General features: G+C 31.8%; 2 protein-coding genes across 3 annotated transcripts in view; one reads left to right on the top strand and one right to left on the bottom strand.

Moving 5' to 3' along the window:
* The window catches only part of LOC119577829 (p21-activated protein kinase-interacting protein 1-like), an 8,907-nt gene extending 845 nt beyond the window's left edge, over positions 1-8,062 (top strand). The window contains 9 exon segments of the mRNA XM_037925423.1: positions 3,915-4,083; positions 5,293-5,387; positions 5,678-5,831; positions 6,543-6,688; positions 6,856-7,050; positions 7,398-7,614; positions 7,617-7,645; positions 7,648-7,774; positions 7,777-8,062. Coding sequence (XP_037781351.1) covers positions 3,915-4,083; positions 5,293-5,387; positions 5,678-5,831; positions 6,543-6,688; positions 6,856-7,050; positions 7,398-7,614; positions 7,617-7,645; positions 7,648-7,774; positions 7,777-8,030 — 1,386 coding nt within the window. The 3' untranslated portion in view covers positions 8,031-8,062.
* Positions 8,063-10,833: 2,771 nt separating this feature from the next.
* Positions 10,834-17,500, bottom strand: part of LOC119577828 (F-box/LRR-repeat protein 4-like) — a 51,594-nt gene continuing 44,927 nt past the window's right edge. For both annotated transcript variants that reach the window (XM_037925422.1, XM_037925421.1), the window contains exons 4-12: positions 17,013-17,211; positions 16,588-16,746; positions 15,542-15,782; positions 15,201-15,326; positions 14,843-15,077; positions 14,075-14,236; positions 13,753-13,915; positions 13,242-13,430; positions 10,834-13,088 (exon numbers count right to left, since the gene is read on the bottom strand). In XM_037925422.1, the coding sequence (XP_037781350.1) occupies positions 12,944-13,088; positions 13,242-13,430; positions 13,753-13,915; positions 14,075-14,236; positions 14,843-15,077; positions 15,201-15,326; positions 15,542-15,782; positions 16,588-16,746; positions 17,013-17,211 (1,619 nt within the window). In that variant the 3' untranslated portion in view covers positions 10,834-12,943. The remainder of the gene's footprint in view (positions 13,089-13,241; positions 13,431-13,752; positions 13,916-14,074; positions 14,237-14,842; positions 15,078-15,200; positions 15,327-15,541; positions 15,783-16,587; positions 16,747-17,012; positions 17,212-17,500) is intronic.

The following is a 17,500-nucleotide window of genomic DNA, read 5'->3' on the forward strand; positions in this document are numbered from 1 at the left end:
TCTTGGAGTGAGTACGTGGTAGGGTCCCCAGTTCCTTTCCAGGGAGAGTGACCGGTGTTACCTTTTAGGTAATTAGTCTCTCTATTTTATCCGGGCTTGGGAGCAGCACTGACTTGGGCTCGAGCTGAAGTTCCTTGCCCAAGGAAACAACGCACCGGCCGGTGACTCGAACCCTCGAATCACCAAGGAGTCAGTTATTAGTCCTACCTATCTCACCTGTTTATGCTTTTCCTTGATTTTTGGAAAGTGCATTTTGTATTATTTAATTGTCTCTAATATAACCAAGACTGTAATTACAATTTAATAAACATAATATCAGTAAGAATAATATAAATTTTAAAATCAGTAGTATCAAAGAAAAAAAAAACTTTCTAGGGAATTAATAGAAGATAGTAAAGGTTAGGTTTGCATTTTTGGGTTTGCATCATACCCTGGTTTTGGGACTTTGTCTCTGTTGTGTGTGTCACACTCAGTAAAAAAAAAAACAGCACATGAAACAACAATACTAAGTTTAAGAAGTACATTTGGGTAACAAACCCCCATCCATATATATTTTGGGAATAGACTAACTAACTTCTCTGGTAATAAGAAACTAGCCACAGCATATCTTTATACAATCCTCTGATGTTTGATTGTATAGAAACCAATTTAAGTATCATGCTGTGACCACGGCGGCTCAGACATGAACCTACCGTAAAAAAGAAAAAAAAAGAAAAAATTGACCCTGATAGCTGGACAAGGCATGAAATATGCTAAGGGAAGATCAGAATAAATATTAGAAACAATGGTGATGATCATTTACTTTAACTCAGTGCCAGCGGGAAATGCTGTGATCTTATCTTTCTTTTCTTTTTTTTTTCTTTTCTTTTCTTTTCTTTTCTTTTCTTTTCTTTTCTTTTCTTTTCTTTTTTTCTTTTCTTTTCTTTTCTTTTCTTTTCTTTTCTTTTCTTTTCTTTTCTTTTCTTTCTTTTTGTGGGAAATTTTCTGTGAAACGTCTCTGCACATTGTGGCTCTGCTAGTGCTGAGAGGAGCCAAATAGTAGGCCTTGTGACTTTACCAGATTTCACCATTCCTTGATATATACATACATACATATATATATATATATATTATTTATATATTATATTTATATATATTATTATATTATTTATATATATATATTTATATTTTTTTATTTATTTATTTATTTATTTATTTGATTATTATTATTATTATTATTAGTTTTATTATTATTATTATTTTTTAAACTAATTCTATGAATATCATTGGTGTTATTTTTATTTTATTTTATAGACATTATAACTACTATAATGTTATAGAGTAACAGCAATATAAGATATATATAAGGAAAAGAGTAAACAGGCAAGACAGGCAGTAATTATAATTGGCTCATTGGTCACTTAGTACAAATGTAGCCATCTGTGTATAAAAGCAATTAATAAAGTAAACTCACAGTGGGCATGGCATGCACATACATGTCATACCTGTCGGATTTGGGTTAATATCCAGATAATTATTTAAAACCAGTCCACGTCTTGAAACCTATCAAATTTGGTATTAGTGAAGATGGTGGTATCTTCATATAAAATACAGCAGAAATATTTGATAAAATAGCAGAATATGGTAAATATTCAGAATATCTTTGCATGACCAATCATGAGGATATTGGTATGGATGGAATCCTCTCACCCTCTGTTGCCCACATGTATAGGACATTTGCCATGGAACCCCCCAACCCCCAAGTTCTTGGCCCTGATAGCAGGGGAGGGCATGAGAGGTGCCAAGGAAATTGTGGGGTAAAATATGAATAATATACACAGAATCAGTCACTATATTGTTTAATGCAGGAGCTATGCCCCTTGTGATGAACCTCCTTCTGGGGGCTACCACCCCCCAAACCCCACATGGAAGTGTAGAGTGTACAACTGATGTGCATGAGCACCAATGCTGAGTCTGTTTTATGCCCTATCCTGCCTTACTTATGTGATGGATTCTATGTTGTCCAGGGCAAGGGGTTGCAAGGGGTACAGCTCCCTGCATTTAACTGTATTTTGACCAATCCTGTGTATTCTATATATTTTACTCACCAATTTCCAAGGTACTATTCATGCCCTCCCCAGGCCAAGACTGGGGCCAAGATAGCATAGGAGGTCATACAAAGGTATTCTGAATATTCACCCAGAATATTAATGTACAGTAACTGGAAACTGAGTATGCAATTTGGACCTATCTGGTCATTATAATGGCAGTCAGATATGGTATGACACCATAGGGAAGCCATCATCGTAATGAATCAGTGGGTTTTAAAGTTTGGACTGCTTGTAGAAAATTACCATCATATGGTATGATGACACCTGTTTCCATCAGTTACCATAAATTAATCAGCATACAAGTGAGTGTTTAAATAAGTTCAGTTCAAGAGTGATAATGAGAATAACAACAATGTCATGTAATTGTGTTATGGTGAAAATTTCATGGCCTAACCAACTTTGTTTGAAATTTAAATTGTCGTGAATTGCTAAACTATGCTAATGATATTAATGATGATGATAAAAATGATAATGATAGTGATAAGAATGATAATAGTATTATTAATAATGATATTGATAATGATAAGGATAATTATGATAATAGTAATGATAACAATACTGTGATGATAATGATAATGATAAGGATAATTTGAATGATGGTAATAATAATAATGATAATTTTAGTGATGATGATAACAATAATAATGATGATAGTAATAATAATAATAATAATAATGATAATGATTATAATAATCATCATGATAGTAATGAAGATGATTAGAATGATGGTGGTGGTGATGAATGTATATTCTATCATTCAGGTCTTGGTTAATCTCTACAGTATGGATGCATTAAGCTTGGCCAAATTGAAAATTATATTCTTGTAGAGGACTAGCCGCTGGGTGAGCGGGTCAGCCCAAGTCAAGTGCTGGTCCCAAGCCCGGATAAATAGAGAGAATGATTACCTAAAAAGGTACCACCGGCACTCTCCGTGGAAAGGAACTGGGGACCCTACCACGTACTCACTCCATGAGCATCACAACGTGAAAACTACAATTGAGTATCATGCTGTGACCACGGCGGCTCAGACATGAACCTACCGTTAAAAGAAGAAAGAAGAAGAGGACTAAAAGTTGCAGTCGTCAGTACAGACAGTAACACCACAAATAAAAGAAAAAGATCGCTGCTCAGCCTAAGTCCACTTAGTGATCCTGAGTTTCAGCTCTGTCTTGCCGTGCATACTGAGGTGAAAACAATGTTTCCAGGGTGGTGTTAGGGGGCAGAGCCCCCATCAACCTTCTCCTTTGGCAGTCACCCAGTCACAGCAACTTATATTGTTGAATAAATTGGGTAATGTGGAGTTGGGAACTTACTCTGGTGAATGTGTTGGTACTGTAAAGAATTACCCAGATCTCTGCAGTCTCTGTAGTACAAGCATGAGAATGAGAATGAATATCTTCATAGTACAAGAGATGTATTGACTGGTTTTGATAATATCTTCATCAGAAATACATGATGCACACTTATATATGCACTTGCACATACATACACATACATACACATACATACACATACATACACATACATACACATACATACACATACATACACATACATACACATACATACACATACATACACATACACATACACACACACACACACACACACACACACACACACACACACACACACACACACACACACACACACACACACACACACACACACACACACATGCACACAAACCTACATAGTCATACAGACTTGTATATTTATATGATATAAATATGTAGTTGTGTGTAAGTATATCATACATATACATACAAACACATAATGACCAGAACTTTTTATGAAATATTACAGCTTTTGTTTTCTTCTCAGAATGGGGAGCTTTCATTCAACATGATTTTTGCTGAGCGAGCACATTCAGCATGTATACGACACTTATGTGTGTCGGGCAAATACCTTGCCTCTGGTGGAGCAGATGAAATGATAAAATTATATGACCTGTACAAAGGCAGAGACCTTGGCTGGCTAGAAAAACATGAAGGTAGGTAGTATTTTTTGGTGCATTTTGTTTTTGAAAGTAGAAAAAAACAAATATAAGTATTAGAACTAAGATGCAAGGAAATTGCAGTATTTCTCAGTTACAAAGTTACAACAACCAGATTTCTGTTTCCAGTAGTTTGATAGAGTATTTAAAATTCATGAGCCTTTTAATTTTATCAAAATGAAAATCTCTCAAAGCAGGAGAGAGAGAGAGAGAGAGAGAGAGAGAGAGAGAGAGAGAGAGAGAGAGAGAGAGAGAGAGAGAGAGAGAGAGAGAGAGAGAGAGAGAGAGAGAATACGTTTTAGGTCCAGTGTCTAAGCTGTTTTTCAAGTTGGAAGACTCGAGAAGTTATTGTCTTTTGTGGTGTTCTTGCTTAAAAAAGTCTGGAGTTTTGACAGAAAGTGTCATTGGTTGGTATGATATGTTGTAATCATTCAAAAGATGGTCATAAATATAAGACAGAATTTGTATGTATGTGATATAATTGATATAAATATATTTGGAGGATTCCCTATTTTCCAATGGCAGAACAGAACTTTGCTTTGACAATATGATAGAAAATTCTAGGATTTATCCCTATGATTTCATATGCATGTAGATGTTCTGCACTTCTTTATAAGATGAAATTTAGAAATATTTTACAGGATAATCCATGTGTATGATTTATTAGGCAAAATGGGCAAAATTTGTGCAATAATTTCAAGTAAACAGAAAATAGATGTCAAGGCAGAAGTAAAGTGTTTTGCATTATTTAAGTGAGTCATTGTTTGTGCATCTATCTTTTTGAGAATGGAACTTTCTGTGGCACTGGCACCGTCTCATGAATAGGGAGTTGGCAGCCTCTAAATTTTTTTTTCCACATTTTGTCTTTTTCTTTTCTTTTCTTTTATATTTTTTTTATTTTTATAAATGTTTTTATTTTTATATATTTTTATTATTGGTTTTAGGACCTTATGTTGTTAAAAGAGGATACTAGTTTAAATATGTTTATTGCTGAAGATGTAGATTATAATTTAATACTACATTTTTATTGAAATATTACAATTGAATTAAGTTGCCTCTTTTTTTTAATTAGTTTGATTTCAGTTTCATGTTTCATGATAGATCTTACATGACATTGGAATAGATAGAAATAAGCATGAGTAGATAATCACAATAAATAGATAAATAGACCAAAAATCAAACTGAAACCTTGAATCCTTTTTCCAGGAACAGTCACCAGCTTGGCCTTCCACAAGACTAACTATCTTTTCTCAGGAAGTGAAGATGGGAAAATCTGCATTTATAAGACAGCTGGTTTCAAGGTGAGTTGTTTTGGTAAACTTTTCGACATAACTTTTGCTAATACTGTTTTTTTTTTTTTCTTTTCTTTTTCTTTTCTTTTCTTCTTCTTAAAAAAGGGAACTGATATTTACATTAACTGTAATTATATAGCGTTTATATCTAGTTTTATGTATTTGGTAGATTTGGAAATATGTAATGGTTGATGTTTTATCCTAACAGGTTTTTGTAAATGGAGAAAAATGTATACTGTTCTAGTTATATTCTTGTCATTAAGTTTAATTATTAAAAAAAATTATTTTATATATTTCAGTGTGAAAAAACATTGTTTGCGCACCCTGGAGGTGTAACATGCATCTCTGTCCATCCCACTGGTAAACTAGCACTTTCAGTTGGCAATGACAAGAAACTGTGCACATGGAACCTTATTAAAGGAAGAAGAGCATATGTAACTCATGTTGGAGTAGGTATGTATCTAGAAGCTTTATCTTGTAGCTGTATGTTTCCCTTGTTACTCTTCTATTTCCTTGAAAATATATTTATTGTTATTGGTATACTTTAGGATTTAATATAATTCAGAAGTAATCTCATGTGTATATGTAATTATAGAAGTGATTAACATGTTTATTGGATTATTATCCCTGTTGGCACAGATGGCAAGAATACATGCCATTCCCACTGTAATAAATGTTTATTTACTGTATTTACACATAGATGGCTCCACAAGTGCTCAGTCACCAAGGAGTTGGTTATTAGTCCTACCTATCTCACCTGTTTATCCTTTTCCTTGACTTTTGGAAAAGGTCTTTTGTATTATTTCATTGTCTTAAATGTTACCAAGATTTTAATAACAATTTAATAATCATAACATCAATAACAATGATAACAGTATTGAAATAGAAAAAAAAAAAAAAAAAAAAATCCGCCTATTCAAGGAATGGGGAAATCAGGATCAGTCACTAGGGTCTACTAATAAACTCCTTGCAGGTAGAGCACATGTGGAGTCATCTATCTCTATGGAACAAAATTTACAAAATACTAAAGGGGACACAACATAAATCCATGGTGGTTGTGTTAATATCCATAATTTGTACTCAGATTACTGAATACTGAGAATCCAGATTAAAATTGTGTGTGAATTTCAAATATTTTTGATAATTAGAATGTATATTCCATAGTCGCAGACATTGTACTCTGGAATCCAACTGGGGTGAACTTCCTTGTGGTGAAAGGTAGCTGTATTGATATTTACGAAGTTTCAACTGGCAAAGTTAAGCAGTCTGTGGACTTCAGGGAAAGAATTCAAGCACTAGTCTTTATCACAGTGAGTATATTGGCAAAACATATTCATTACTCATATATTGTAACTGTTTCCTTGAACAGTTAGAGAGAATTGTAGAAAAAATATGTAACTTCCTATAAACCTACAAAGGTACTTATCATCTTGGTTTACCTGTTTTAATCATAATAACACTTGTATCTCAATTGCAGGAGGACATTGTTGCAGTTGGTGGTGAAGGAAAGAATATTTGTTTGTATGATATTACAAACCAAATAGAAATTGTTCAATGGCCAGCCCACAGTATGAGAATCAAAAGTCTTAAAAAAATTGCTAGAACTGCAGTAGAAGAAGTGTGGCTTGTCTCAGCGTCCACAGATGGCTTCATAAAAGTGTGGAAACTTGAGGTAACATTATTGTGTATGGTGACAACAATTATGATTATGAAGACAGTGGTGATACTATTAATGATGTATTTACAATCATTATCATCATCATCATGGTATTACTGCTATTATTATAGTTGTTGGTTTGTTGTAGTAATAGTAGTAATATGCTAATTATTATTATACATGATTTGTATTTGTGGTATTTGCATTGTTGTTGTTATTGTTGTTTTATCTTATTTGATCTTACTGTTATTATCATTTTATCAAAATTGCCATTTTATCACTACTGTTGTTATGGTGCTCTTATTACGTTTTTTTTTTTTTAATTCACTTTCATTCCTTACTAATTGATGTGATTTTTACAGCTGTTGTCACTCCAGAAAAAACCCAAACTTATAGGAAAAGTGGATATCTCATGCCGTGTTACCTGCATGGATATTCGCATAAGCCGTCAGAAGGTAAATATCAAGAAGGAAGAGGAAGGGGAAGAGGAAGCTAAAGATGCTAATGATGGAGAAGAGGGAGATGATGTCAAAGAATCACATGATGAAGATGAGGAGGAGACAGAAAAATCAGGTGATGAGGGGATGAGGATGACCTGGATGATGAAGAAGAGTGGAAGATGAAGAGGATAAAGAGGAGTTAGAAGGTGAAGTAGAAGGTTTGGAAAAGTTGGAAGATGATTCAGACAGCCAAGAAAGCTACTTGGAAGAAGATGATTTTGATGAAGAAGATTTTGGAGATTGGAAGATACCAAAAAGAAGGAGAGTGATGTAAATGATTTAGAAAGTTCAGAAGAAGAGGCAGAAGATATTATTGTTGGTAAGAAGAATGATGCTAAAGGAAAGGACGTTAAAACTAATGTCAAACAGAAAGGAAAGAATGGCAATATCCAGGGGAAAAAAGCACAAAAGAGGAAAAAGAAAGGTAAAGGGAAGCCACTGTCCAATAAGACCAATACATCTGGCCAGAAAGCAAAGAAAATGAAAATGAAATAGCAGTGTTTTTTAAATATATGTAAAATGTACAATTTGCCTTTTATTTGTCCAGCTATTTTCTATTTCTGATGCACAAACAGAAAAACAATTGTATATTTTCAAAGACAAAATGAAAGTAAAGTAATTGACAGTATATGGATATCAAAATTAATGAGGAGAGAAAGTAGTTTTATATATTATTCTACAAACTGAAGAATGAAAAAATGTTTGTTTTTTATACAATACCTAGAATTTTGCTACCATTATTTTATCATGGTAACAAAAGCATAAGGTGATAGTGCTATAGCATCACTGTAATAAGATTTGTTTATTACATTAAAAAAAAATGTAGTTTGATTTATTTTATTTTTTTTTTTTTATAAACTATATACTTGTTCTCTCTGGTAGAGAATATTGTGTGACAGAAATAATTCTTTATTAAAATGGTTCCTTATTCTGTCATTTATACAATAGAGGATTATGTATGGCTTTTTCACTGGATTGACATATGACATAGTGTCATCAAGTTATCTGGAATAATAGCAACCACTTTTTTCAACTGTTTTAGGCTTATATGACATTTTGAGGAGCATGTTTCAAGTAAAGCTTAGGCTGATGCCACTAGGTATGGCATGTACATACATGCTATGACTTCTGCAAGTTTAGTTTGTTAAATGCTTTTGCACATAGTTGGCTCCTCAAGTACTGATGTCATCAATGAGTTAGTTACTAGTACTACCTATCTTGCCTGTTTGCCCATTTCCTTGTTTTTTTTGTTTTTTTTCTTTCTTTCTTTCTTTCCTTGTAGCCCATATTGCTGTTACTAATGTTAGTAACATTATGATAATTATAATGTGTACAATAACAACAGTATTAGTAAAAAAAAAAATAGTGATCCCAAAAATTCAAGGAAAGGTGAAATCCAGTGGGGTCTTGAGGTTTACCAGTTGACTCCTGGGTGGCTGAACAGTTGTGGAGCGATCTATGCATAGAAACATTCCACAAAACAATACTACAGTGAATACTAAATTATGGCTGATGTCCACAAAGCCACCCTTAAAAATTCAGATCTGAAATTGGCATATTGACAATAAGGGAGGGATTGCTAAGTGCCCATATTCAACTTCAAAAAATAATTTAGCTTGGGAAGAATGGTGTACCCATCCTATTGACTTTCTTTTCTGTTGTCAGATATTCATCCTACAGTATGATATTTTCCTATAACACATGTTGTATAAAAGATAGGCTTTGTGGACACTGTACTCAAACAAGAAAATACAAGCTAACAGTACCTTGATATCAGGTATAGCTAAATGGATGGGAGCATGTTAAAACACCAGAGAAGAATTTACTGGAACCCAGTGCTGGTTACAGATTTGGATATCATTAATGTTCATATGTAATTTGTACAATTTGAAATTATATTTTTCTTTTTTTTATTAACTCCAATTCTATGTAACTTTGTTCAGTTGTTTGTTATTTTTCACACATGGGACAGATATATTTTATGTAAAAATAAATTGCAGTAATTTTTATATTCAAAGCAATAAAGAGAATTTTAAGCTTTGGTTCTCCCTCAACAACTGGTCCATATTTGGTTTACTGCTACAACTCTGCAATCATAACTACAATATGATTACTTTGAATAGATGTGAGATTACTTTGTACAATGAAAATCCTGTCATGTGGACAAAAAGCTATGAGATTCATATTTGTGTTTTCAATATCATTATTTTCCAAAACTTGAGTGATTTTTATTAGACAATTTTTTTTTTTACATTCAAACTTAGACTCTGAAATATGAGCTTAATGATTCATCTTGTGAACTTCCTACAAGCAAACAAACAAAAAATCTCGTCCTGAAAGTTATTTTTGCTGACAAAAAATTACTATTCTTAGGCAATATGGTTATAATAGCTCTAAATCTTTTGACATATGGCTTGTTTATTTGAAAATTAACTTAATATTAACAGTATTAATCCACTTGCAGCAAATACAAGATTATTGTGCTTAAAAAGTTATGCAAATAAATACTTGTCTGAATTATGGATCCAGATCTGCTTTATCTTGGACTTTCAGTATGAAAATGCTTAAGATATTGCTCTGCCTTGAGTAACTTTTTTCAGAATTACTTGCACACTAGGATATGGATTAGATCTATGACCATGATATATTTACATGTATGTTTTTTATTATTATTTAGTTTTCTTCTGCTTTGAGGAGAAATAATTCATGGAACTGAAAGGAAGAAGGAAGAAAGGGAATGGTGAAAGGAAGAGTTACTACTGTAAGTAACAAACAAGGGAAATCTTGTCATTTCTTTTTCTTTTTTATTCCATTATTTTTTGTTGATATTATTAAGCAGTTACTTTCTGATCTGTAGTTACAGGTATGCCAAATATTAGAAAACTTCAAACAGCTTAAGACTGATCATTAACATTGCATTTATTTACCAGTTGGTTTACTGGCGGCCTTCTTAGATGTTGGTTACCAGGATTATATCAAATGCTATTGAGGGATTGTAATGGAAATTTATGTCGGAGTTGCCTTTGGCTCAAGAGACCATTTGATTGGATTTTATGAAGATTTGGGATAGATAGATATATATACTAGAGAAGAATGGATGTCTGGGGTAGATGAGGGTGGATGAAGAACAGATTTGTGATAAAGGGAACAGAACTGTGGGGTCAACTAATGCAAGCTTATGAAGCACTCTAGGTAGATAGATTTTATTTTTATGAACTAATGGTAGGTTTGTATTTCTCTCTATTTCTATCTGCAATGCTGAAATATGCTGAAAAAACAAGGGTTAAAATACTGAACAAAAAGTCAATGTATTTATTGTCTAATGACTAGAAGATTCTTTCTCCTAGGGGAATATGTCCCCCAAATGTCTTCTCTCTGGAATGCACAGTAAACTATTGTACTACTCTGTAATGTACCAATATGTAAACAGTGGACTCCTAGTTCAAAAAATTCATGTAAACAGATCTATGCAAGAAATGAAACCATATCTGTGATTAAATATTGAAGGTAACATTACAATATACTCCTTAATTAACACAGGCCTCTTCTTCTAATGTTGAAATAAAATAGAAGAAAATAGATGAAAAGAAAATAGAAGAAAAGAAAAGAAAATAATAAAACAAAAAACTAAACAATAATGCATAACACTAAATACTCTGTCTTGACTATTTCTCCTATGTAAAAGAAATACTGTTAAAGGGGTTACCACACTGGGATAAATCACATCAGATTCCACTGCAATTTATACAACAAATATAGATGATGTTGATGATGTTGCCCAAGACACTGCCCTTGTAGTAACTGGAGCCTTTTCACATATTTGTCTATATTTTCCAACTTAACATGCTAATCCTTGCTATATTTTATTATATATATAATCATACAATAATAACACTATAACATAATCTTTACAATATTCAATTTCAAGATCTTTCCATAAAAATAGTAATTCCTACTAACTATAAACATTAACACATTATTTTTGTAATCGTAGAAAGCAGGTTAATCTGTGTGATAACCCCTTAATATTCTCTATAAAATCCCATCATCCTGGTTGGCTGGCCATCCTCAGTTTAAAGAAAAGAAAAAGAAATAAAAAAGAAAGAAAGAAGAAGAAGAAAAAAAAGAGAAATAACATATATTATCTGAGAATTACAATATATATAGTTTCATACCTACATGCAATGATGGCTGTGAGTGGTAATACAAAGTTGAGGACTAAATATGTTTTTAGTATTTTTACAATGCAAAAAATAAATTAATTAACCCTCTTTTGGAGCACTTTAGCTGACCAACCATGTTACAGTTGCTACATATTCCAAAATGAGCTCTGCTAATTTTTAGTCCTAATCTGACTAGACATATATCTGAAGATTTGACACACATCTACTCTTCATAGCAAAGGTCAAGATCAGAAAATCAAACAAACAGCTTATATAATATAATATCAACAAAGATAATTATTAACTATCCCAAGGCATGAATAAATATTCATATAATACAACCTCATAATTATGTTGTTTTTTTCAGAAACATTGTGAAGTAATATTAAAAGAAAATAAGAAAAGTTATTTGGCCATGAAGCTAATACATGTAGTTCTTGATTTACAATAGAATTGCATTTCTGAACCTGTACTGTAAAATCAAATATCAGAAAATGGCAATTACTCCCATAAGAAGAAGAAAAGTGTACCCCAATCTCCTGCCCAGACTTCATAACTGAAAATATACATAAATAATTGAATTTAGTCAAATAAACAAAACTTTAAATAAATCATACAAATTGTGTAAATTAGAATTTGAAAAAAACTTGGTGAGTGAAAGTGCATTATTTCTGGTCTTCAATCCTTTTATAGCCAGCATTTTCCCATCTGTTCAGTCACTGCTATGATAATAACTAGCAATGAGTGTACCATTGTTCACATGGATTGTTTGCTCTATTGGATGCACCAAGCAGAGTGCTTGAGCAAATACAGTTATATAACTAAGTTTTGTAGCTTGTGCTATCTTTTCCTCTTGCTGTCTTCATTAAGTCCTGGTAGCCATTTTTGAAGTGGATAAGAGAAGCATAAATATCAAAGAGGAAGTGGGCAATGGCTGTGTTGGAGGGACTGGTGGGGTGGAAGGCACAAGACGTGTTCCAAGAGCTATGAATAAAATCATGTTAAAGAATTTATCTGTATTAACTTCATACCACAAGTTCAGATTATTTCATATATCAGTTAAGAGTATCAAGTAGTTCCTTAAACATCATCAAATTCCAATGACAATTCATTCTTTAACTGTTTATGGAATACAAATATTTGCTCAATTATTATTCAATATTTAAATCACACTCACTAAATATGAGATATTTTTTTAAAAGTAATAGTAATGCCTACACATATTCCCCCACTGAAATATCCATTTTACACAATTCGAACTTGGTGCTTCAGTCCCCCTTTGATGGCAACTTTTGGGAACTGTGAATTCCACTGGTGTATGTAGGTAATATGAATTTGTTCACAAAAACTGACATCAAGTAATTCCAAATGTTGGCAGCTCTGCAATAACCTGGAAAACAAATATTATATAATGGCCTTGCACAAGTTATTCATATAAATTACATAGTTTATCATATTTTTACTTCATTTTTTTGGTGGAGATTGCAGATGAAATAAAGAACATTAAAGTATATTTCAAAAAATGTTTATTGTGGATTCTTACCTGTGTACAGCTTCTGGAGTAACATTTCTTGTGCCCATGATGTCAAGCTGTGCGAGTCCATGAGAGTGTGTCATTAAGTGGTGTAGGTCATGGTCTGTTAGTGTTCTCAATGCAGTAAGATATATTCGTTTTAATCCTCTACATCCTCGTACCAACTCACCAAGACCCTCAGTTATAACTCCTGACAACCTGTAAACATCATACAAAGTTAAAATCATGTTACAATGAATTTTCTTTCAAATAAAATTCAATCATGAACTTGTTTCATCACAAATATCTAGGAAAAATTACAGGTATATGCATTAATCTTGAGAATACCTGATGAATCTCTTCTCTTCAGTTTTAATTATGCTATGATATTCTTATATTTCTACCTTCCAATATTCTTAAACAAAATTTCTGAATATATCTAGACATGAATATTATACAAATAGATATATCTACTTGTTTGCATACATTTTCCGCCTAAGGCCTGAAATGAAAGTCACAACAAGATTCCTTATCCACTTACGCCCAACCCAAGTCAAGATCTTGAAGTGTTGGAATGCAAGCCAGAGCACGAAGACCTCGGGCTGTGAGACCATGTGTCTTCCATGCCCCAAGTGATATTAGGTCGCGGCTAAAGGTAGCCAGCGTCAGTGCAACCTCGTCCATATCAAGCTGAGTGCAATTATCTGATGGAAGATGATCAAACTACTTGACCACATATTCACTAATATCTATCACAAAGGTATTTATCCCTTATTTTAACATGCATATAATTCCATTTAATAAAAATACAAACTACCAATGATTTCAATTTTCTGTCCATATTAAAAGAAATATTCAATTACTCAGACTAAGATGGCGAAGTTGACCAGCATGCTGTAGCAACAGCTGCAGGGTATGGAAATCGATGCGTGTTCGAGACAAATCTAATCGACTTAAACATCTGGCTTTCTTCAACTCCCCAAAACCAAGATGATCGACTTTGGAGCAGTTGGCCATGCTCAATTCTAAAAATATAAATACCATAATTAGGTGATCAAGTTTGCATTCAGTATTTTATAAAACTACCAGAATATATTTTCAAAAGATGAAAATATTTAAGAGATTTATTATTATACTATTATCATTAGGGGAAGTGAGGTAACTACAGCATATACACAAATATAATTTTTTTGACCTTACTGAAGATTAATATAGCTGATGATACTGAATATAATCTCATAAAACATTACCTGGCAATTTTGTTACACATTAAATTTCTTTGAATTGTGATATTGGATTCAGGTGCTTAAATTGTAAAAATAATTCTTCAAGTTATCTTGAAGATGATGGCTTCTACTTATGTCAAACTAAACCATACACTGTGCAATGCCAGATTTAAAGTGCTGGAAACATGTTTTTCCTGCTGTCTACAACTTTGGCTGTGGCAAATATGACTTCTTAGCACACACATCACAAGGACCTAACCACAAATGGCAAGGATACTTGCCACCCAACTTGTGGGCTCAATACTTCACACAAGAATATATCTCCTGGTGTGAACAAGTTGATATAACACTTATAATGAGTTGTGGAAATATGACAGAAATCATATGATACTGATTAAAACTAACCTTCCAGACTGAGACAGACATTAGCAATCATATACAGGCAATAATTATCAATGAAGTGACAGTTATTGAGACGCAATATGGTGAGCTGTCTTCCACATGTGTGGATGAATTCCATGAATGTTTCAGTGTCAAGAGCATTGTATGGGCCACACCATGAAAGGTCAAGTGACTGTAGAAGCAAGCATCTTGACGAAAGACATTCTAGGGTGGCATTGCTCACCAACCACCAACAGTTCTGAAAGAGAAAAAATAGCTATTTATAATAATGGACATTATTGTTGTTCTAGAAAATAATCATCACAGCAATACTAATTGTCAAACAATACACTGCATGTACATATAGCACCTATAGTAATACCTTGAGATTCAGTCTAATATACAAGAAGGGATCTGAGGTGTATTTCTGAAGCAGTTTGCAGGTGTGGGCCAAGCGACAAAGGCTTCTTATATCCAGTTCTTTCAAAATGTGAATAATGAGTTCCTCCTGTGAGAAAATATAGATATTTTTTATGATACACTGGAAACATATAACATATTCTTCTCTAGGTTACTCAACAATTCAGATTCTGGTTAGATAAATATAATACATGGCTGGTTAAACATTAATTATGGGTAGCGTAAATCCAATGTAGTGTAAAAGAAAATAGATTATGTGGTATATCTTAACATGGAATAACATGTATTTTAAACACAACTTACAGGCAACATGTCAAAGTAACCTCCACTTGTACCCTCATCCCCTGAGTCCTCTAATTTGCTCTCACTTAATTCATTAGTGACTTCTTTTGTGCTGGACTGAGTCTCACATTCGTCCATGAATTCTGCCTTCTCTTCTCTCAGGGGTTCTACATCCTTGCTCTCACTTTCCTCAGCCACCATCCTCAGCAAGTTTTCTTCAGATAAAAGGAACTGCACGCCAGAAAGGATTTCTTCTTCACACCTGTTCAAACTCAAATAGTTACAATCTACCTCTAATGCTTTCAAATGAATCCCTTCAATAAATGAGTTATCAAAAAACAAGCACGCACAAAATATGTATCTTGCCATGACATATATAATATATATATATATATATATTATATATATATATAATATATAAAATAATATATATATATATATATATATATAATATAGTATATATATATAATATATATATATATAATATATATATATATATTATATATATGTGTATGTATATATATATATTAGTTATGTATATATTATTATATATTATATATATAATATATATATTTATGTTATGTATATATATATATTATATATAATATATATATATATAATATAATATATATATAATATAGTTATTATGTATAATATAATATATATATATATTATTATTATATATATAATATATATATATAATATATATATATATATATAATATATAATATAATATATTATATATATATATATATATGAATATATATGATATATATATATATATAATATATATATATATATATATATATATATATATATATATATGATATATAATAATATATATATATTTATATATATATATATATATAATATATATTATATATATGTATATATGTATATATATATATTATATTATATTATATATATATATATAATTATAATATTATATATAATTATTATATATATATATATATATATATATATATATATATATATATATTATAATTTATATTAGACAGACTAACAATTCCAATACATGCTGTATAAAAACAACAACATTTACTTACGCTATGTTGTGAAGACCTAGTTTCATGATCTGTGATGTGATGGTTTCTTGAAAGGTCAAAGGCTGTTTACTAGAAGTGTGTGTAGAGCCCACTAAGAGGATGGCATCAAGTGCAGAGTAGTAACTGTGGCTATGCTGATCGAATTCTATTCTCAGTAAACTGTAATAGAAAATTTCATTTTCACACACTATTACCCTCTGATTTTAATTCTTTCTTTACTCCTACTTCTCTATAATACTCTAGAAGGAACTGACAAGTGAGTTATCTTGTTATATCTGTTAATAATACCTAAAATAGAGACAGTAAGACCTCTTAAGTGCAATACAAGTATATATTTTTTCCTCCCCTCCTTTCCTTAACATCATTAATTCCTGTTCAATATAAGTATAAGGGGGAAAAAAAGAAAGAAAAACTGTTATACTCACTTAACAGGTTTATCAACTTGTATAACTGGTGGGGAAAAAATGCGTGCAACTTGGCGTAAGCCAAGTTGTGCCTCTCCTGACCATAAGAGCACCCAATCTTGCCCTTCTAGGGAACCCCATACTCGTACCACACTACCAGGATTGTAGGTTTCATAGAAATCAATCCTGATAGGATACACTGCAATTTCATATCTCACATCTGTGGGAGGTATGTGACTGGATTAATCTCATACATATCAAAGTATATTGTATAACTTATTTCTAACTTATATATTAAAATGTTAATCAGCATGAGCACTAACTCTCATTATCATTAATAATAATAATAACAATAATAATAATAATGATAATTTTGAAAATAACAAAATAACAATAATGAGTAATGTATATTAATGTCCAATAATATTCATGATATTCATGATAACAATAATAATAACACAAAACATTGTTATTGTTAAAATTATTATTATCTTTATCAATAATAACAA

The sequence above is a fragment of the Penaeus monodon genome, chromosome 10 (assembly GCF_015228065.2).
Source record: "Penaeus monodon isolate SGIC_2016 chromosome 10, NSTDA_Pmon_1, whole genome shotgun sequence".
Lineage (NCBI taxonomy): Eukaryota > Metazoa > Arthropoda > Malacostraca > Decapoda > Penaeidae > Penaeus > Penaeus monodon.